Raw genomic sequence first — 21,999 nt, 5'->3', positions numbered from 1 at the left:
CTCCATCTCTTCCTCCCTGTCTGATTCTATCTTCTATTTCCTCACGTCTCTCTCCATCTCTTCCTCCCTCTCCCTGTCTGATTCTATCTTCTATTTCCTCATGTCTCTCTCCATCTCTTCCTCCCTGTCCGATTCTATCTTCTATTTCCTCATGTCTCTCTCCATCTCTTCCTCCCTGTCTGATTCTATCTTCTATTTCCTCACGTCTCTCTCCATCTCTTCCTCCCTCTCCCTGTCTGATTCTATCTTCTATTTTCTCACGTCTCTCTCTCTCTCCTCCTCCCTCTCCCTGTCTGATTCTATCATCTATTTCCTCACGTCTCTCTCCATCTCTTCCTCCCTCTCCCTGTCTGATTCTATATTCTATTTCCTCACGTCTCTCTCTCGCTCTGTCTTTCTAACCATCCTCGTCCTCCCTTTCTCATTACTTCTCCTCCTCCATGACTTCCCTTTCTCTCTACCTCTCTATCTCTCCATATAGGACCAGGTTATATATGGTTTATAATCTCATCTCTGTCTCCATATAGGACCAGGTTATATATATGGTTTATAATCTAATCTCTGTCTCCATATGGGACCAGGTTATATATGGTTTATAATCTCATCTCTGTCTCCATATAGGACCAGGTTACATATGGTTTATAATCTAATCTCTGTCTCCATATGGGACCAGGTTATATATGGTTTATAATCTCATCTCTGTCTCCATATAGGACCAGGTTATATATGGTTTATAATCTCATCTCTGTCTCCATATAGGACCAGGTTATATATATGGTTTATACACTCATCTCTGTCTCCATATAGGACCAGGTTATATATGGTTTATAATCTCATCTCTGTCTCCATATAGGACCAGGTTATATATGGTTTATAATCTCATCTCTGTCTCCATATAGGACCAGGTTATATATGGTATATAATCTCATCTCTGTCTCCATATAGGACCAGGTTATATATGGTTTATACACTCATCTCTGTCTCCATATAGAACCAGGTTATATATGGTTTATAATCTCATCTCTGTCTCCATATAGGACCAGGTTATATATGGTTTAATCACTCATCTCTGTTTCCATATAGGACCAGGTTATATATGGTTTATAATCTCATCTCTGTCTCCATATGGGACCAGGTTATATATGGTTTATACACTCATCTCTGTCTCCATATAGGACCAGGTTATATATGGTTTAATCACTCATCTCTGTTTCCATATAGGACCAGGTTATATATGGTTTATAATCTCATCTCTGTATCCATATAGGACCAGGTTATATATGGTTTATAATCTCATCTCTGTCTCCATATAGGACCAGGTTATATATGGTTTAATCACTCATCTCTGTCTCCATATAGGACCAGGTTATATATGGTTTATAATCTCATCTCTGTCTCCATATAGGACCAGGTTATATATGGTATATAATCTCATCTCTGTCTCCATATAGGACCAGGTTATATATGGTTTATACACTCATCTCTGTCTCCATATAGAACCAGGTTATATATGGTTTATAATCTCATCTCTGTCTCCATATAGGACCAGGTTATATATGGTTTAATCACTCATCTCTGTTTCCATATAGGACCAGGTTATATATGGTTTCTACACTCATCTCTGTCTCCATATAGGACCAGGTTATATATGGTTTATAATCTCATCTCTGTCTCCATATAGGACCAGGTTATATATGGTTTAATCACTCATCTCTGTTTCCATATAGGACCAGGTTATATATGGTTTCTACACTCATCTCTGTCTCCATATAGGACCAGGTTATATATAGTTTATAATCTCATCTCTGTCTCCATATAGGACCAGGTTATATATGGTTTCTACACTCATCTCTGTCTCCATATAGGACCAGGTTATATATGGTTTATAATCTCATCTCTGTCTCCATATAGGACCAGGTTATATATGGTTTAATCACTCATCTCTGTTTCCATATAGGACCAGGTTATATATGGTTTCTACACTCATCTCTGTCTCCATATAGGACCAGGTTATATATGGTTTATAATCTCATCTCTGTCTCCATATAGGACCAGGTTATATATGGTATATAATCTCATCTCTGTCTCCATATAGGACCAGGTTTTATATATGGTTTCTACACTCATCTCTGTCTCCATATAGGACCAGGTTATATATGGTTTATAATCTCATCTCTGTCTCCATATAGGACCAGGTTATATATGGTTTCTACACTCATCTCTGTCTCCATATAGGACCAGGTTATATATGGTTTATAATCTCATCTCTGTCTCCATATAGGACCAGGTTATATATGGTTTATAATCTCATCTCTGTCTCCATATAGGACCAGGTTATATATGGTTTCTACACTCATCTCTGTCTCCATATGGGACCAGGTTATATATGGTTTATAATCTCATCTCTGTCTCCATATAGGACCAGGTTATATATGGTTTATAATCTCATCTCTGTCTCCATATAGGACCAGGTTATATATGGTTTATACACTCATCTCTGTCTCCATATAGGACCAGGTTATATATGGTTTAATCACTCATCTCTGTCTCCATATAGGACCAGGTTATATATGGTTTATAATCTCATCTCTGTCTCCATATAGGACCAGGTTATATATGGTTTCTACACTCATCTCTGTCTCCATATAGGACCAGGTTATATATAGTTTATAATCTCATCTCTGTCTCCATATAGGACCAGGTTATATATGATTTATAATCTCATCTCTGTCTCCATATAGGACCAGGTTATATATGGTTTAATCACTCATCTCTGTTTCCATATAGGACCAGGTTATATATGGTTTCTACACTCATCTCTGTCTCCATATAGGACCAGGTTATATATAGTTTATAATCTCATCTCTGTCTCCATATAGGACCAGGTTATATATGGTTTATAATCTCATCTCTGTCTCCATATAGGACCAGGTTATATATGGTTTAATCACTCATCTCTGTTTCCATATAGGACCAGGTTATATATGGTTTCTACACTCATCTCTGTCTCCATATAGGACCAGGTTATATATAGTTTATAATCTCATCTCTGTCTCCATATAGGACCAGGTTATATATGGTTTATACACTCATCTCTGTCTCCATATAGGACCAGGTTATATATGGTTTAATCACTCATCTCTGTCTCCATATAGGACCAGGTTATATATGGTTTATAATCTCATCTCTGTCTCCATATAGGACCAGGTTATATATGGTTTATAATCTCATCTCTGTCTCCATATAGGACCAGGTTATATATGGTTTATAATCTCATCTCTGTCTCCATATAGAACCAGGTTATATATGGTTTATAATCTCATCTCTGTCTCCATATAGGACCAGGTTATATATGGTTTATAATCTCATCTCTGTCTCCATATAGGACCAGGTTATATATGGTTTATACACTCATCTCTGTCTCCATATAGGACCAGGTTATATATGGTTTAATCACTCATCTCTGTCTCCATATAGGACCAGGTTATATATGGTTTATAATCTCATCTCTGTCTCCATATAGGACCAGGTTATATATGGTTTATAATCTCATCTCTGTCTCCATATAGGACCAGGTTATATATGGTTTCTACACTCATCTCTGTCTCCATATAGGACCAGGTTTCTACACAGGTGTGTTTGTGGTCATAGTTCAAAAGCTTACTTAATATTTCTCTTCATTTAAATAATCTTAATTAATGAACCACTCCATACATCCATCCATCCAGGAAGCCATTGCTTTAGGAACAGATTCAAATCATTTGACTCATGTCTAATTTGGAATTGATTGAATAAAGTCGTTGTTCAAAAAAGATATGCTGTTGGTATTTTCCTGTATTTTTTCTCTCATTCTAATGGGTCAGATTCAGTTCCTTATAATTCAATGTTTTTAATTTATCGCTTAGCAACGGATCCTAATTTACACTCTAGTCAATTTTTTTTTCACTTAGTCTACCGTTGACTTCAAATCAAAATCAAATCAAATTGTATTTGTCAAATGCCAACGTAAACAAGTGGTGTAGACTAACAGTGACATGCTGACTTACAGGTCCTTCCCAACGACACAGAGAGAAAGAAAATAGAGAAATAATAGAAAAGTTAAACACGTAATAATACAAGTAATAATAGATACATAATGAGTCACGATGCATGTCTATACATGTCTAAGGCTGGGATTCAATCTGAAGGCAGGTTAAAGGTACTGCGGCTTTTAAAGGGCATTTTCCGTTTCGGCCGACATATGCAGTGGTTACTGTGAAAGGGAACACTGTCTTTAAAAGCCTCAATAGCCTACCTACAACCAGCGAACGGTTTGAATCCAGCCATAAGTGAAAATCTGACTTTTGGAAGTCTGGTTTTATAGTCCAATCCACCTGTCTCAGTCAGTTACACTTAACAACCACACGGTGGCAGTACTACACATGTTATTGTGTAGACTTCTACAGTGGTTCTCAATCCTCTCGTCTGGGACTCCCAGACGTTTCGACATTTTGTTGCAGCCCTGAACTAGCTCACCTGAATCACCTAGTCAAGGGGGTCGTTCGAGTGGTCAGGGGAAAGCAACCGACCGGACACGAAAGTCGGGGGTCGTTCGAGTGGTCAGGGGAAAGCAACCGACCGGACACGAAAGTCGGGGGTCGTTCGAGTGGTCAGGGGAAAGCAACCGACCGGACACGAAAGTCGGACACTCATGTGGCTCAGTGCAATAGTGTTGCCATTGTTTATAATAATTGTTCTTTATAATGGCGACTCATATCACATACTCACAAACTGAAAATATATGTGTGTATATTATACAATCAATTGGTGATCAGAAAGAGCCTCAAACATCCCGTTCATTTGTACATGTTTCCTGTATATGTTGTTCCTGCTTCTGTCACGTCTTCTGTCCCGTTCACCTGCTTCAAACAAAAACAGACGCCTGATTGGTCGACAACAGAGACTCCCACAATGCAGGCGATGGCGGCAGGATAAAGTTGGTGAAGAGCGGTTTGAAAAACCACTGGACTACCGTGCCTCTAACAAGAAGCTTTATTGTGGTTTCTGGCCCCTTTAGTCTGCATTTAGCAGGTACTACAGTTATACACACATTCAGTACACAGCAGGTTGTGTGGCTCGTGCAGGAATCAAACCTCCAACCTTGGTGTTGCTAGAACCATACAGTATCAGAGAAAGAGGGAGAGGAGAGAGAGAGGGGGGGGGGGCAGGAGAGGAGAGACAGAGAGAGAGGGCAGGAGAGGAGAGCGAGAGAGAGGGCAGGAGAGAAGAGCGAGAGAGAGGGCAGGAGAGGTGAGAGAGAGAGGGCAGGAGAGGTGAGAGAGAGGGCAGAAAATGAGAGCGAGAGAGGGAGAGAGAATGAGAGAGGAGAGAGAGAGAGAGAGGGCAAGAGAGGAGAGAGAGAGAGGGAGAGAGAAAGAGGGAGAGGAGAGAGAGAGAGAGAGAGAGAGAGGGCAGGAGAGGAGAGAGAGAGAGGGCAGGAGAGGTGAGAGAGAGGGCAGAAAAGGAGAGAGAGAGAGGGAGAGCGAATGAGAGAGAGAGGGAGAGAGAGTCCATGCAGTACTACAATCAACAGAATGATCATAACATGGTTGTGAAGGGACTGCTGACTGTGTCCCAAATGGCACCCTATTCCCTATGGGCCCTCTGGTCAAAAGTAGTGCACTAGATAGGGAATAGGGTGCCATTTGGGACAGACAGTATATTACCATTGACATTGAGTTGAACAACGAGTTTAGTCAGATTTTATAAAAATGAAGGGGGGAGGGGTGATGATGACACCAAACAGGAAGTACAGCCTAGACTCCTGACCATTACTACTTCCTCTAAACGTGACTGCAGTGTGAAGTCAATGGTGAGAGATGGGGTGGCAGAGGGAGTGAAAGAAAGAATGGGAGGAGAGAGAGAGACGGAGAGAGATGAAGAGAGAGAGAGAGAAAGACGGAGAGAGACAGAGAGAGAAAGAATTGAATTGAATTGAAAGAAAGACGGAGAGAGAGAGAGAGAGAGAGAAAGATGGAGAGAGAGAGAAAGAGAAAGAGAGAGAGAAACAGAGAGAGAGGGAGAGAAAGAGAGACAGAGAGAGAGAGAGAAACAGAGAGAGAGGGAGAGAGTGAGAGAAAGGAACACAGACAGAGATGACTGAAAGGGACAGAGGTGAGTTGGTAGAGAACTGAAAAGGAGAGGGAGAAAGAGGGAGAGGGAGGAAGAGAGAGAAAGAGAGAGAGAGCGAGAGAGAGAGAGAGAGAGAGAGAGAGAAGAGAGAGAGAGAGCAACGTAATCGGCCACAGACCACATGCACGCGCACACGCACACAGATATCAGGAAGTAATCTGTTCAGTGCTGACTGTGCAGGGTGCTGTCTTGTATGTAAGCAGAAGAGTGTGTACCGTACGTCAGCGTGTGTGTCTGCCGACAACAGGTTGCAAGTATGACCCTCTCACTCTGAACCTAAGGATCTCTGACCCCACTGGACAGACACATGGACACACAGCTACACGGACCAACACCATGGGCTCAAGATTAAAGTAAGTCTAACGTCTCTCTATTTTCTCTCAATCTCTCTCCTCTCTCCTCTCTGTTATTGCGGCTTCTATCACTTCCTCTCTCTCGGCTGCACAGGAAGCATGTTTGCACAGTTGCCTGCGGTAACACTGTAGCCGTCGGCATTGTGATGGGACTAGTAGCCGTATTCAAAGAAGAATCAAGGCCTCACTTGTATTCTTCCACTACTTATTCTCTGTTGACCTGAATACATTCTCCTTGCACAGTTTGTTGAATACTACTGTCTTTAACGTTGATCATTCACTTCTACTTTTAAAGTTGATACTTTTCATTGTCAGTTATCTGGTAGTAGAGACAGGATAGAGGCCTCTACACAACCAGACAGTCAGTCCTCAGCCCTGGTCCTTCCTCCTATGTTCCCTGTACATATTACTGGCGAGGTGGGATGTTCTTGTTGTGATTTTACATTTCAGCAGGCACTCTCATCCAGAACGACTTACAGGAGCAATTAGGGTTAAGTGACTTGCTCAAGGGCACGTCGTCAGATCTTTTCCCTTGTCAGCTTGGGGATTCAAACCAGTGACCTTTAGGTTACGGGCCCAACCCTCTTATCCACCTAGATGTGTTCTGCTCTTGTTCCTACTGTGATGTGTTCTTCTCCTACTGTGATGTGTTCTGATCTTGTTCCTACTGTGATGTGTTCTGATCTTGTTCCTACTGTGATGTGTTCTGCTCTTGTTCCTACTGTGATGTGTTCTGATCTTGTTCCTACTGTGATGTGTTCTGCTCTTGTTCCTACTGTGATGTGTTCTGATCTTGTTCCTACTGTGATGTGTTCTGATCTTGTTCCTACTGTGATGTGTTCTGCTCTTGTTCCTACTGTGATGTGTTCTGATCTTGTTCCTACTGTGATGTGTTCTGCTCTTGTTCCTACTGTGATGTGTTCTGCTGTTGTTCCTACTGTGATGTGTTCTGCTCTTGTTCTTACTGTGATGTGTTCTGATCTTGTTCCTACTGTGATGTGTTCTGATCTTGTTCCTACTGTGATGTGTTCTGCTCTTGTTCCTACTGTGATGTGTTCTGCTCTTGTTCCTACTGTGATGTGTTCTGATCTTGTTCCTACTGTGATGTTTTCTGATCTTGTTCCTACTGTGATGTGTTCTGCTCTTGTTCCTACTGTGATGTGTTCTGATCTTGTTCCTACTGTGATGTGTTCTGATCTTGTTCCTACTGTGATGTGTTCTGCTCTTGTTCCTACTGTGATGTGTTCTGCTCTTGTTCCTACTGTGATGTGTTCTGCTCTTGTTCCTACTGTGATGTGTTCTGATCTTGTTCCTACTGTGATGTGTTCTGCTCTTGTTCCTACTGTGATGTGTTCTGATCTTGCTCCTACTGTGATGTGTTCTGCTCTTGTTCCTACTGTGATGTGTTCTGATCTTGTTCCTACTGTGATGTGTTCTGCTCTTGTTCCTACTGTGATGTGTTCTGCTCTTGTTCCTACTGTGATGTGTTCTGCTCTTGTTCCTACTGTGATGTGTTCTGATCTTGTTCCTACTGTGATGTGTTCTGCTCTTGTTCCTACTGTGATGTGTTCTGCTCTTGTTCCTACTGTGATGTGTTCTGCTCTTGTTCCTACTGTGATGTGTTCTGCTCTTGTTCCTACTGTGATGTGTTCTGCTCTTGTTCCTACTGTGATGTGTTCTGCTCCTGTTCCTACTGTGATGTGTTCTGATCTTGTTCCTACTGTGATGTGTTCTGATCTTGTTCCTACTGTGATGTGTTCTGATCTTGTTCCTACTGTGATGTGTTCTGCTCTTGTTCCTACTGTGATGTGTTCTGATCTTGTTCCTACTGTGATGTGTTCTGCTCTTGTTCCTACTGTGATGTGTTCTGATCTTGTTCCTACTGTGATGTGTTCTGCTCTTGTTCCTACTGTGATGTGTTCTGATCTTGTTCCTACTGTGATGTGTTCTGCTCTTGTTCCTACTGTGATGTGTTCTGCTCTTGTTCCTACTGTGATGTGTTCTGCTCTTGTTCCTACTGTGATGTGTTCTGCTCTTGTTCCTACTGTGATGTGTTCTGATCTTGTTCCTACTGTGATGTGTTCTGATCTTGTTCCTACTGTGATGTGTTCTGATCTTGTTCCTACTGTGATGTGTTCTGATCTTGTTCCTACTGTGATGTGTTCTGATCTTGTTCCTACTGTGATGTGTTCTGATCTTGTTCCTACTGTGATGTGTTCTGATCTTGTTCCTACTGTGATGTGTTCTGATCTTGTTCCTACTGTGATGTGTTCTGATCTTGTTCCTACTGTGATGTGTTCTGATCTTGTTCCTACTGTGATGTGTTCTGATCTTGTTCCTACTGTGATGTGTTCTGATCTTGTTCCTACTGTGATGTGTTCTGCTCTTGTTCCTACTGTGATGTGTTCTTCTCCTACTGTGATGTGTTCTGATCTTGTTCCTACTGTGATGTGTTCTGATCTTGTTCCTACTGTGATGTGTTCTGCTCTTGTTCCTACTGTGATGTGTTCTGATCTTGTTCCTACTGTGATGTGTTCTGCTCTTGTTCCTACTGTGATGTGTTCTGATCTTGTTCCTACTGTGATGTGTTCTGATCTTGTTCCTACTGTGATGTGTTCTGCTCTTGTTCCTACTGTGATGTGTTCTGATCTTGTTCCTACTGTGATGTGTTCTGCTCTTGTTCCTACTGTGATGTGTTCTGCTGTTGTTCCTACTGTGATGTGTTCTGCTCTTGTTCTTACTGTGATGTGTTCTGCTCTTGTTCCTACTGTGATGTGTTCTGATCTTGTTCCTACTGTGATGTGTTCTGCTCTTGTTCCTACTGTGATGTGTTCTGCTCTTGTTCCTACTGTGATGTGTTCTGATCTTGTTCCTACTGTGATGTGTTCTGATCTTGTTCCTACTGTGATGTGTTCTGCTCTTGTTCCTACTGTGATGTGTTCTGATCTTGTTCCTACTGTGATGTGTTCTGATCTTGTTCCTACTGTGATGTGTTCTGCTCTTGTTCCTACTGTGATGTGTTCTGATCTTGTTCCTACTGTGATGTGTTCTGCTCTTGTTCCTACTGTGATGTGTTCTGATCTTGTTCCTACTGTGATGTGTTCTGCTCTTGTTCCTACTGTGATGTGTTCTGATCTTGCTCCTACTGTGATGTGTTCTGCTCTTGTTCCTACTGTGATGTGTTCTGATCTTGTTCCTACTGTGATGTGTTCTGCTCTTGATCCTACTGTGATGTGTTCTGCTCTTGTTCCTACTGTGATGTGTTCTGCTCTTGTTCCTACTGTGATGTGTTCTGATCTTGTTCCTACTGTGATGTGTTCTGCTCTTGTTCCTACTGTGATGTGTTCTGCTCTTGTTCCTACTGTGATGTGTTCTGCTCTTGTTCCTACTGTGATGTGTTCTGCTCTTGTTCCTACTGTGATGTGTTCTGCTCTTGTTCCTACTGTGATGTGTTCTGCTCCTGTTCCTACTGTGATGTGTTCTGATCTTGTTCCTACTGTGATGTGTTCTGATCTTGTTCCTACTGTGATGTGTTCTGATCTTGTTCCTACTGTGATGTGTTCTGCTCTTGTTCCTACTGTGATGTGTTCTGATCTTGTTCCTACTGTGATGTGTTCTGCTCTTGTTCCTACTGTGATGTGTTCTGATCTTGTTCCTACTGTGATGTGTTCTGCTCTTGTTCCTACTGTGATGTGTTCTGATCTTGTTCCTACTGTGATGTGTTCTGCTCTTGTTCCTACTGTGATGTGTTCTGCTCTTGTTCCTACTGTGATGTGTTCTGCTCTTGTTCCTACTGTGATGTGTTCTGCTCTTGTTCCTACTGTGATGTGTTCTGATCTTGTTCCTACTGTGATGTGTTCTGATCTTGTTCCTACTGTGATGTGTTCTGATCTTGTTCCTACTGTGATGTGTTCTGATCTTGTTCCTACTGTGATGTGTTCTGATCTTGTTCCTACTGTGATGTGTTCTGATCTTGTTCCTACTGTGATGTGTTCTGATCTTGTTCCTACTGTGATGTGTTCTGATCTTGTTCCTACTGTGATGTGTTCTGATCTTGTTCCTACTGTGATGTGTTCTGATCTTGTTCCTACTGTGATGTGTTCTGATCTTGTTCCTACTGTGATGTGTTCTGATCTTGTTCCTACTGTGATGTGTTCTGCTCTTGTTCCTACTGTGATGTGTTCTGCTCTTGTTCCTACTGTGATGTGTTCTGCTCTTGTTCCTACTGTGATGTGTTCTGCTCTTGTTCTTACTGTGATGTGTTCTGCTCGTGTTCCTACTGTGATGTGTTCTGATCTTGTTCCGACTGTGATGTGTTCTGCTCTTGTTCCTACTGTGATGTGTTCTGCTCTTGTTCCTACTGTGATGTGTTCTGATCTTGTTCCTACTGTGATGTGTTCTGATCTTGTTCCTACTGTGATGTGTTCTGCTCTTGTTCCTACTGTGATGTGTTCTGATCTTGTTCCTACTGTGATGTGTTCTGATCTTGTTCCTACTGTGATGTGTTCTGCTCTTGTTCCTACTGTGATGTGTTCTGATCTTGCTCCTACTGTGATGTGTTCTGCTCTTGTTCCTACTGTGATGTGTTCTGATCTTGTTCCTACTGTGATGTGTTCTGCTCTTGTTCCTACTGTGATGTGTTCTGCTCTTGTTCCTACTGTGATGTGTTCTGCTCTTGTTCCTACTGTGATGTGTTCTGCTCTTGTTCCTACTGTGATGTGTTCTGCTCTTGTTCCTACTGTGATGTGTTCTGATCTTGTTCCTACTGTGATGTGTTCTGCTCTTGTTCCTACTGTGATGTGTTCTGCTCTTGTTCCTACTGTGATGTGTTCTGCTCTTGTTCCTACTGTGATGTGTTCTGCTCTTGTTCCTACTGTGATGTGTTCTGATCTTGTTCCTACTGTGATGTGTTCTGATCTTGTTCCTACTGTGATGTGTTCTGATCTTGTTCCTACTGTGATGTGTTCTGATCTTGTTCCTACTGTGATGTGTTCTGATCTTGTTCCTACTGTGATGTGTTCTGATCTTGTTCCTACTGTGATGTGTTCTGATCTTGTTCCTACTGTGATGTGTTCTGATCTTGTTCCTACTGTGATGTGTTCTGATCTTGTTCCTACTGTGATGTGTTCTGATCTTGTTCCTACTGTGATGTGTTCTGATCTTGTTCCTACTGTGATGTGTTCTGATCTTGTTCCTACTGTGATGTGTTCTGATCTTGTTCCTACTGTGATGTGTTCTGATCTTGTTCCTACTGTGATGTGTTCTGCTGTACTTCTTTGTGTCATTTCGGCAAGTAAATGGTCCTTTAGTCAAATGACTGTAAAGGAGGATCTAGTGCAATCCTCTCCATCTCCCTCTCATCCAGTGGCTTTATGAAAGAACAATACATACTGGACTGTATATGAGAGAGAGAGAGGGGGAGAGAGACGGAGAGAGAGAGAGAGAGAGAGAGCGAGAGAGAGAGAGAGAGAGAGAGAGAGAGAGAGATGGAGAGAGAGAGAGAGAGAGAGAATTTGAATTTGAAGAATTTGAAAACAAATCCAATTTTGATAAACTCCCATATCTACTGGGTGAAATTCCACAGTGTGCCATCACAGCAGCAAGATTTGTGACCTGTTGCCACAAGAAAAGGGCAACCAGTGAAGAACAAACACCATTGTAAATACAACCCATATTTATGCTTATTTATTTTAACTTGTGTGCTTTAACCATTTGTACATTGTTACAACACTGTATATATATAATATGACATTTGTAATGTCTTTCTTGTTTTGAAACTTCTGTATGTGTAATGTTTACTGTTAATTTGTATTGTTTATTTCACTTTTGTGTATTATCTACCTCACTTGCTTTGGCAATGTTAACACATGTTTCCCATGCCAATAAAGCCCCTTGAATTGAATTGAATTGAATTGAATTGAGAGATATAGAGAGAGGGATAGAGAGAGAGAGACAAAGATATATATATATATATATATATATATATATATATATATATACATATATATATACAGAGAGAGAGAGAGAGAGAGAGAGAGAGAGAGAGAGAGAGAGAGAGAGAGAGAGAGAGAGAGAGAGAGAGAGAGAGAGAGAGAGAGAGAGAGAGAGAGAAACTGTGAATGAATCCTGGTCCTGTATTGATAAAGCATCTCATAATAGGAGTGCTGATCTGGGATCAGGCCCCCCCTCTTATTCATTATGACCTCAAAGGCAAAAACTAATTGTAGAGCAGACCTTCATGAATAAAGGCCTTAGAGCAGTGACAGGCTAAGACGATTATGAGGTCATATAAAGTCATGTGCCAGTATACTAGAAGCATATGGCTGTAAACAGTATATCCTTTAACACAGTGATTCCCCAACCTCTCCTCCATTATCACAGTGATTCCCCAACCTCCCCTCCTTTATCACAGTGATTCCCCAACCTCTCTTCAATTATCACAGTGATTCCCCAATCTTTCCTCTAGTATCACAGTGATTCCCCCAACCTCTCCTCCATTATCACAGTGATTCCCCAACCTCCCCTCCATTATCACAGTGATTCCCCAACCTCCCCTCCTTTATCACAGTGATTCCCCCAACCTCTCCTCCTTTATCACAGTGATTCCCCAACCTCCCCTCCATTATCACAGTGATTCCCCCAACCTCTCCTCCATTATCACAGTGATTCCCCAACCTCTCCTCCTTTATCACAGTGATTCCCCCAACCTCCCCTCCATTATCACAGTGATTCCCCAACCTCTCCTCCATTATCACAGTGATGCCCCCAACCTCTCCTCCATTAACACAGTGATTCCCCAACCTCTCCTCCATTATCACAGTGATTCCCCAACCTCTCCTCCATTATCACAGTGATTCCCCCAACCTCTCCTCCATTATCACAGTGATTCCCCAAACCTCTCCTCCATTATCACAGTGAGTCCCCCAACCTCTCATCAAATATCACAGTGATTCCCCAACCTCTCCTCCATTATCACAGTGATTCCACCAACCTCTCCTCCATTATCACAGTGAGTCCCCCAACCTCTCATCAATTATCACAGTAATTCCCCAACCTCTCCTCCATTATCACAGTGATTCCCCAACCTCTCGTCCATTATCACAGTGATTCCCCAACCTCTCCTCTAGTTTCACAGTGATTCCACAACCTCCCCTCCATTATCACAGTGATACCCCAACCTCTCCTCTAGTTTCACAGTGATTCCCCAACCTCTCTTCAATTATCACAGTGATTCCCCAACCTCTCTTCAATTATCACAGTGATTCCCCAACCTCTCCTCCATTATCACAGTGATTCCCCAACCTCTCCTCCATTATCACAGTGATTCCCCAACCTCTCCTCTAGTTTCACAGTGATTCCCCAACCTCTCCTCCATTATCACAGTGATTCCCCAACCTCTCCTCCATTATCACAGTGATTCCCCAACCTCTCCTCCACTAACACAGTGATTCCCCAACCTCTCCTCTAGTTTCACAGTGATTCCCCCAACCTCTCCTCCATTATCACAGTGATTCCCCAACCTCTCCTCCTTTATCACAGTGATTCCCCAACCTCTATCACAGTGATTCCCCAAACTCTACTCTAGTATCACAGTGATTCCCCAAACTCTACTCTAGTATCACAGTGATTCCCCAAACTCTACTCTAGTATCACAGTGATTCCCCAAACTCTACTCTAGTATCACAGTGATTCCCCAAACTCTACTCTAGTATCACAGTGATTCCCCAACCTCTACTCTAGTATCACAGTGATTCCCCAAACTCTACTCTAGTATCACAGTGATTCCCCCAACCTCTCCTCTAGTATCACAGTGATTCCCCCAACCTCTCCTCCTTTATCACAGTGATTCCCCAACCTCTCCTCCATTAACACAGTGATTCCCCAACCTCCCCTCCATTATCACAGTGATTCCCCAACCTCCCCTCCATTATCACAGTGATTCCCCCAACCTCTCCTCCATTATCACAGTGATTCCCCCAAACTCTCCTCCATTATCACAATGATTCCCCCAACCTCTCCTCTATCACAGTGATTCCCCCAACCTCTCCTCCATTAGCACAGTGATTCCCCCAAACTCTCCTCCATTATCACAATGATTCCCCCAACCTCTCCTCTATCACAGTGATTTCCTCAACCTCTCCTCTAGTATCACAGTGATTCCCCCAACCTCTCCTCTGGTATCACAGTGATTCCCCCAACCTCTCCTCCATTATCACAGTGATTCCCCCAACCTCTCCTCCATTATCACAGTGATTCCCCAACCTCCCCTCCATTATCACAGTGATTCCCCAACCTCCCCTCCATTATCACAGTGATTCCCCAACCTCTCCTCCTTTATCACAGTGATTCCCCCAACCTCTCCTCCATTATCACAATGATTCCCCCAACCTCTCCTCTATCACAGTGATTCCCCCAACCTCTCCTCCATTAGCACAGTGATTCCCCCAAACTCTCCTCCATTATCACAATGATTCCCCCAACCTCTCCTCTATCACAGTGATTTCCTCAACCTCTCCTCTAGTACCACAGTGATTCCCCCAACCCCTCCTCCATTATCACAGTGATTCCCTCAACCTCTCCTATAGTATCTCATTGATTCCCCCAACCTCTCCTCTGGTATCACAGTTATTCCCCCAACCTCTCCTCTAGTATCACAGTGATTCCCCCAACCCCTCCTCCATTATCACAGTGATTCCCTCAACCTCTCCTATAGTATCTCATTGATTCCCCCAACCCCTCCTCCATTATCACAGTGATTCCCTCAACCTCTCCTATAGTATCTCATTGATTCCCCCAACCTCTCCTCTATCACAGTGATTCCCCCAACCCCTCCTCCATTATCACAGTGATTCCCTCAACCTCTCCTATAGTATCTCATTGATTCCCCCAACCTCTCCTCTGGTATCACAGTTATTCCCCCAACCCCTCCTCCATTATCACAGTGATTCCCTCAACCTCTCCTATAGTATCTCATTGATTCCCCCAACCTCTCCTCTGGTATCACAGTTATTCCCCCAACCCCTCCTCCATTATCACAGTGATTCCCTCAACCTCTCCTATAGTATCTCATTGATTCCCCAACCTCTCCTCTAGTATAACAGTGATTCCCCCAACCTCTCCTCCTCTATCACAGTAATTCCCCAACCTCTCCTCCATTATCAAAGTGATTCCCCAACCTCTCCTCCAGTATCTCAGTGAGTCCCCCAACCTCTCCTCCTCTATCACAGTAATTCCCCAACCTCTCCTCCATTATCACAGTGATTCCCCAACCTCTCCTCCATTATCACAGTGATTCCCCAACCTCTCCTCTAGTTTCTAAGGGATTCCCCCAACCTCTCCTCCATTATCACAGTGATTCCCCAACCTCTCCTCCATTATCACAGTGATTCCCCAACCTGTCCTCCATTATCACAGTGATTCCCCAACCTCTCCTCTAGTTTCTAAGTGATTCCCCCAACCTCTCCTCCATTATCACAGTGAGTCCCCCAACCTCCCCTCCTCTATCACAGTAATTCCCCAACCTCTCCTCCATTATCACAGTGATTCCCCAACCTCTCCTCCTTTATCACAGTGATTCCCCAACCTCTCCTCTAGTATCACAGTGATTCCCCCAACCTCTCCTCCATTATCACAGTGATTCCCCAACCTCTCCTCTAGTATCACAGTGATTCCCCAACCTCTCCTCCGTTTTCACAGTGATTCCCCCAAACTCTCCTCCATTATAACAATGATTCCCCCAACCTCTCCTCTATCACAGTCATTCCCCCAACCTCTCCTCCATTAGCACAGTGATTCCCCCAAACTCTCCTCCATTATCACAATGATTCCCCCAACCCCTCCTCAAATACCACAGTGATTCCCCCAACCTCTCCTCTGGTATCACAGTGATTCCCCCAACCTCTCCTCTATCACAGTGATTCCCCCAACCCCTCCTCCATTTTCACAGTGATTCCCTCAACCTCTCCTATAGTATCTCAGTGATTCCCCCAACCTCTCCTCTGGTATCACAGTGATTCCCCCAACCTCTCCTGTAGTATAACAGTGATTCCCCCAACCTCTCCTCCTCTATCACAGTGATTCCCCCAACCTCTCCTCCTCTATCACAGTGATTCCCCAACCCCTCCTCTAGTATCACAGTGATTCCCCAACCTCTCCTCTAGTATCACAGTGATTCCCCCAACCTCTCATCCATTATCACAGTGATTCCCCAACCTCTCCTATAGTATCACAGTGATTCCCTCAAACTCTCCTATAGTATCACAGTTATTCCCCCAACCTCTCCTCCTCTATCTCAGTGATTCCCCCAACCTCTTCTCCTCTATCACAGTGATTCCCCCAACCCCTCCTCCATTATCACAGTGATTCCCTCAACCTCTCCTCTAGTATCACAGTGATTCCCCCAACCTCTCTTCTAGTATCACAGTGATTCCCCCAACCTCTCCTCCTCTATCTCAGTGATTCCCCCAACCTCTTCTCCTCTATCACAGTGATTCCCCAACCTCTCCTATAGTATCACAGTGATTCCCTCAAACTCTCCTATAGTATCACAGTGATTCCCCCAACCTCTCCTCCTCTATCTCAGTGATTCCCCCAACCTCTTCTCCTCTATCACAGTGATTCCCCCAACCCCTCCTCCATTATCACAGTGATTCCCTCAACCTCTCCTCTAGTATCACAGTGATTCCCCCAACCCCTCTTCTAGTATCACAGTGATTCCCCCAACCTCTCCTCCTCTATCTCAGTGATTCCCCCAACCTCTTCTCCTCTATCACAGTGATTCCCCCAACCCCTCCTCCATTATCACAGTGATTCCCTCAACTTCTCCTCTAGTATCACAGTGATTCCCCAACCTCTCCTCTAGTATCACAGTGATTCCCTCCACCTCTCCTATATTATCACAGTGGTTCCCTCAACCTCTCCTATAGTATCACAGTGATTCCCCCAACCTCTCCTATAGTATCACAGTGATTCCCCAACCTCTCCTCTAGTATCACAGTGATTCCCCCAACCTCTCCTCCATTATCACAGTGATTCCCCCAACCTCTCTTCCATTATCACAGTGATTCCCCAACCTCTCCTCCTCTATCATAGTGATTCCCCCAACCTCTCCTCCTCTATCACAGTAATTCCCCAACCTCTCCTCCATTATCAAAGTGATTCCCCAACCTCTCCTCCAGTATCTCAGTGAGTCCCCCAACCTCTCCTCCTCTATCACAGTAATTCCCCAACCTCTCCTCCATTATCACAGTGATTCCCCAACCTCTCCTCCATTATCACAGTGATTCCCCAACCTCTCCTCTAGTTTCTAAGGGATTCCCCCAACCTCTCCTCCATTATCACAGTGATTCCCCAACCTCTCCTCCATTATCACAGTGATTCCCCAACCTCTCCTCCATTATCACAGTGATTCCCCAACCTCTCCTCTAGTTTCTAAGTGATTCCCCCAACCTCTCCTCCATTATCACAGTGAGTCCCCCAACCTCCCCTCCTCTATCACAGTAATTCCCCAACCTCTCCTCCATTATCACAGTGATTCCCCAACCTCTCCTCCTTTATCACAGTGATTCCCCAACCTCTCCTCTAGTATCACAGTGATTCCCCCAACCTCTCCTCCATTATCACAGTGATTCCCCAACCTCTCCTCTAGTATCACAGTGATTCCCCAACCTCTCCTCCGTTTTCACAGTGATTCCCCCAAACTCTCCTCCATTATAACAATGATTCCCCCAACCTCTCCTCTATCACAGTCATTCCCCCAACCTCTCCTCCATTAGCACAGTGATTCCCCCAAACTCTCCTCCATTATCACAATGATTCCCCCAACCCCTCCTCAAATACCACAGTGATTCCCCCAACCTCTCCTCTGGTATCACAGTGATTCCCCCAACCTCTCCTCTATCACAGTGATTCCCCCAACCCCTCCTCCATTTTCACAGTGATTCCCTCAACCTCTCCTATAGTATCTCAGTGATTCCCCCAACCTCTCCTCTGGTATCACAGTGATTCCCCCAACCTCTCCTGTAGTATAACAGTGATTCCCCCAACCTCTCCTCCTCTATCACAGTGATTCCCCCAACCTCTCCTCCTCTATCACAGTGATTCCCCAACCCCTCCTCTAGTATCACAGTGATTCCCCAACCTCTCCTCTAGTATCACAGTGATTCCCCCAACCTCTCATCCATTATCACAGTGATTCCCCAACCTCTCCTATAGTATCACAGTGATTCCCTCAAACTCTCCTATAGTATCACAGTTATTCCCCCAACCTCTCCTCCTCTATCTCAGTGATTCCCCCAACCTCTTCTCCTCTATCACAGTGATTCCCCCAACCCCTCCTCCATTATCACAGTGATTCCCTCAACCTCTCCTCTAGTATCACAGTGATTCCCCCAACCTCTCTTCTAGTATCACAGTGATTCCCCCAACCTCTCCTCCTCTATCTCAGTGATTCCCCCAACCTCTTCTCCTCTATCACAGTGATTCCCCAACCTCTCCTATAGTATCACAGTGATTCCCTCAAACTCTCCTATAGTATCACAGTGATTCCCCCAACCTCTCCTCCTCTATCTCAGTGATTCCCCCAACCTCTTCTCCTCTATCACAGTGATTCCCCCAACCCCTCCTCCATTATCACAGTGATTCCCTCAACCTCTCCTCTAGTATCACAGTGATTCCCCCAACCCCTCTTCTAGTATCACAGTGATTCCCCCAACCTCTCCTCCTCTATCTCAGTGATTCCCCCAACCTCTTCTCCTCTATCACAGTGATTCCCCCAACCCCTCCTCCATTATCACAGTGATTCCCTCAACTTCTCCTCTAGTATCACAGTGATTCCCCAACCTCTCCTCTAGTATCACAGTGATTCCCTCCACCTCTCCTATATTATCACAGTGATTCCCTCAACCTCTCCTATAGTATCACAGTGATTCCCCCAACCTCTCCTATAGTATCACAGTGATTCCCCAACCTCTCCTCTAGTATCACAGTGATTCCCCCAACCTCTCCTCCATTATCACAGTGATTCCCCCAACCTCTCTTCCATTATCACAGTGATTCCCCAACCTCTCCTCCTCTATCATAGTGATTCCCCCAACCTCTCCTCTATCACAGTGATTCCCCCATCCTCTCCTCCATTATCGCAGGGATTCCCCCAACCTCTCCTCCATTATCGCAGGGATTCTCCCAACCTCTCCTCCAGTCTCCCAAGCCAGTCCAGTTCCTTGATGTATTCCATAACTACAACTGATCAAGCCCCTCATTAGTTAAATAAGCTGTGTTAGTTGTGGAGTACTGGAGGAGAATTACTGGAGGGGAGGTACTGGAGGAGAGGTACTGGAGGAGAGATACTGGAGGAGAGGTACTGGAGGAGAGGTACTGGAGGAGAAGTACTGGAGGAGAGGTACTGGAGGAGAGGTACTGGAGGAGTGGTACTGGAGGAGAGGTACTGGAGGAGAGGTACTGGAGGAAAGGTACTGGGGGAGAGGTACTGGAGGAGAGGTACTGGAGGAGAGGTACTGGAGGAGAGGTACTGGAGGAGAGGTACTGGAGGAGAGGTACTGGAGGAAAGGTACTGGGGGAGAGGTACTGGAGGAGAAGTACTGGAGGAGAGGTACTGGAGGAGAGGTACTGGAGGAGAGGTACTGGAGGAGAGGTACTGGAGGAGTGGTACTGGAGGAGAGGTACTGGAGGAGAGGTACTGGAGGAGAGGTACTGGAGGAGAGGTACTGGAGGAGTGGTACTGGAGGAGAGGTACTGGAGGAGAGGTACTGGAGGAGAGGTACTGGAGGAGAGGTACTGGAGGAGAAGTACTGGAGGAGAGGTACTGGAGGAGAGGTACTGGAGGAGAGGTACTGGAGGAGAGGTACTGGAGGAGAAGTACTGGAGGAGAGGTACCGGAGGAGTGGTACTGGAGGAGTGGTACTGGAGGAGAGGTACTGGAGGAGAGGTACTGGAGGAGAGGTACTGGAGGAGTGGTACTGGAGGAGAGGTACTGGAGGAGAGGTACTGGAGGAGAGGTACTGGAGGAGTGGTTTGGGAAACACTACTCTGTCACTACTGTTCATGTCATGGTGTTGTTGTGTGTTTCTTCAGAGAAAACCCTGACAGAACCTTCTACTGGTTCTTTGAAGCATCTTGTCCAATCGCAAGAGACAAAGGTGAGTTTTTAGACACACACACAGACACGTATGTATAAACAGGCACACACACACACACACACACACACACACACACACACACACACACACACACACACACACACACACACACACACACACACACACACACACACACACACACACACACACACACACACACACACACACACACACACACACACATATAGTTGAAGTCGGAAGTTTTCATACACCTTAGCCAAATACATTTAAACTCAGTTTTTCACAATTCCTGACATTTAATCCTAGTAAAAAAATCCCTGTTTTCGGTCAGTTAGGATCACCACTTTATTTTAAGAATGTGAAATGTCAGAATAATAGTAGAGAGAATACATTATTTCAGCTTTAATTTTTTTCATCACATTCCCAGTGGGTCAGAAGTTTACATACACTCAATTAGTATTTGGTAGCATTGCCTTAAAATTGTTTAACTTGTGTCAAAAATGTTGGGTAGCCTTCCACAAGCTTCCCACAATAAGTTGGGTGAATTTTGGCCCATTCCTCCTGACAGAGCTGGTGTAACTGAGTCAGGTTTGTAGGCCTACTTGCTCGCACACGCTTTTGCAGTTCTGCCCACAAATCTTCTATAGGATTGAGGTCAGGGCTTTGTGATGGCCACTCCAATACCTTGACTTTGTTGACCTTCAGCCATTTTGCCACAACTTTGGAAGTACATTTAACATTTAAGTCATTTAGCAGACGCTCTTATCCAGAGCGACTTACAAATTGGAAAGTTCATACATATTCATCCTGGTCCCCCCGTGGGAATTGAACCCACAACCCTGGCGTTGCAAGCGCCATGCTCTACCAACTGAGCCACACGGGACTTATGCTTGGGGTCATTGTTCATTTGGAGACCCATTTGCGACCAAGCTTTAACTTCCTGAAATAAGTCTTGAGATGTTGCTTCAATATATCCATATCATTTTCCTTCGTCATGATGCCATCTATTTTGTGAAGTGCACCAGTCCCTCCTGCAGCAAAGCACCCCCACTACATGGTGCTGCCACCCTCGTGCTTCACGGTTGGGATGGTGTTCTTCGGCTTTCAGGCTTGCAGGTTATGTCGAAATAGGACTTGTTTTACTGTGGATATAGATACTTTTGTACCTGTTTTTTCCAGCATCTTCACAAGGTCCTTTGCTGTTGTTCTGGGATTGATTTGCAATTTTCGCACCAAGTCTCTAGGAGACAGAATGCGTCTCCTTCCTGAGTTGTATGACGGCTGCGTGGTCCCATGGTGTTTATACTTGCGTACTATTGTTTGTACAGATGAACATGGTACCTTCAGGCATTTGGAAA

The 21,999-nt window shown here is 44.3% G+C and overlaps 1 protein-coding gene across 2 annotated transcripts in view; it reads left to right on the top strand.

The window, feature by feature from the left end:
- Positions 1–5,834: 5,834 nt before the first annotated feature.
- Positions 5,835–21,999, top strand: part of LOC139568222 (DENN domain-containing protein 1B-like) — a 50,853-nt gene continuing 34,688 nt past the window's right edge. For both annotated transcript variants that reach the window (XM_071389970.1, XM_071389969.1), the window contains exons 1-2: positions 5,835–6,524; positions 20,616–20,680. In XM_071389970.1, coding sequence (XP_071246071.1) covers positions 6,508–6,524; positions 20,616–20,680 — 82 coding nt within the window. In that variant the 5' untranslated portion in view covers positions 5,835–6,507. The remainder of the gene's footprint in view (positions 6,525–20,615; positions 20,681–21,999) is intronic.

This window comes from Salvelinus alpinus, chromosome 2, assembly GCF_045679555.1.
Source record: "Salvelinus alpinus chromosome 2, SLU_Salpinus.1, whole genome shotgun sequence".
NCBI lineage: Eukaryota > Metazoa > Chordata > Actinopteri > Salmoniformes > Salmonidae > Salvelinus > Salvelinus alpinus.
The sequence above is the reverse complement of the archived record's forward strand: the minus strand, read 5'-3'. Positions and strand labels throughout refer to the sequence as shown.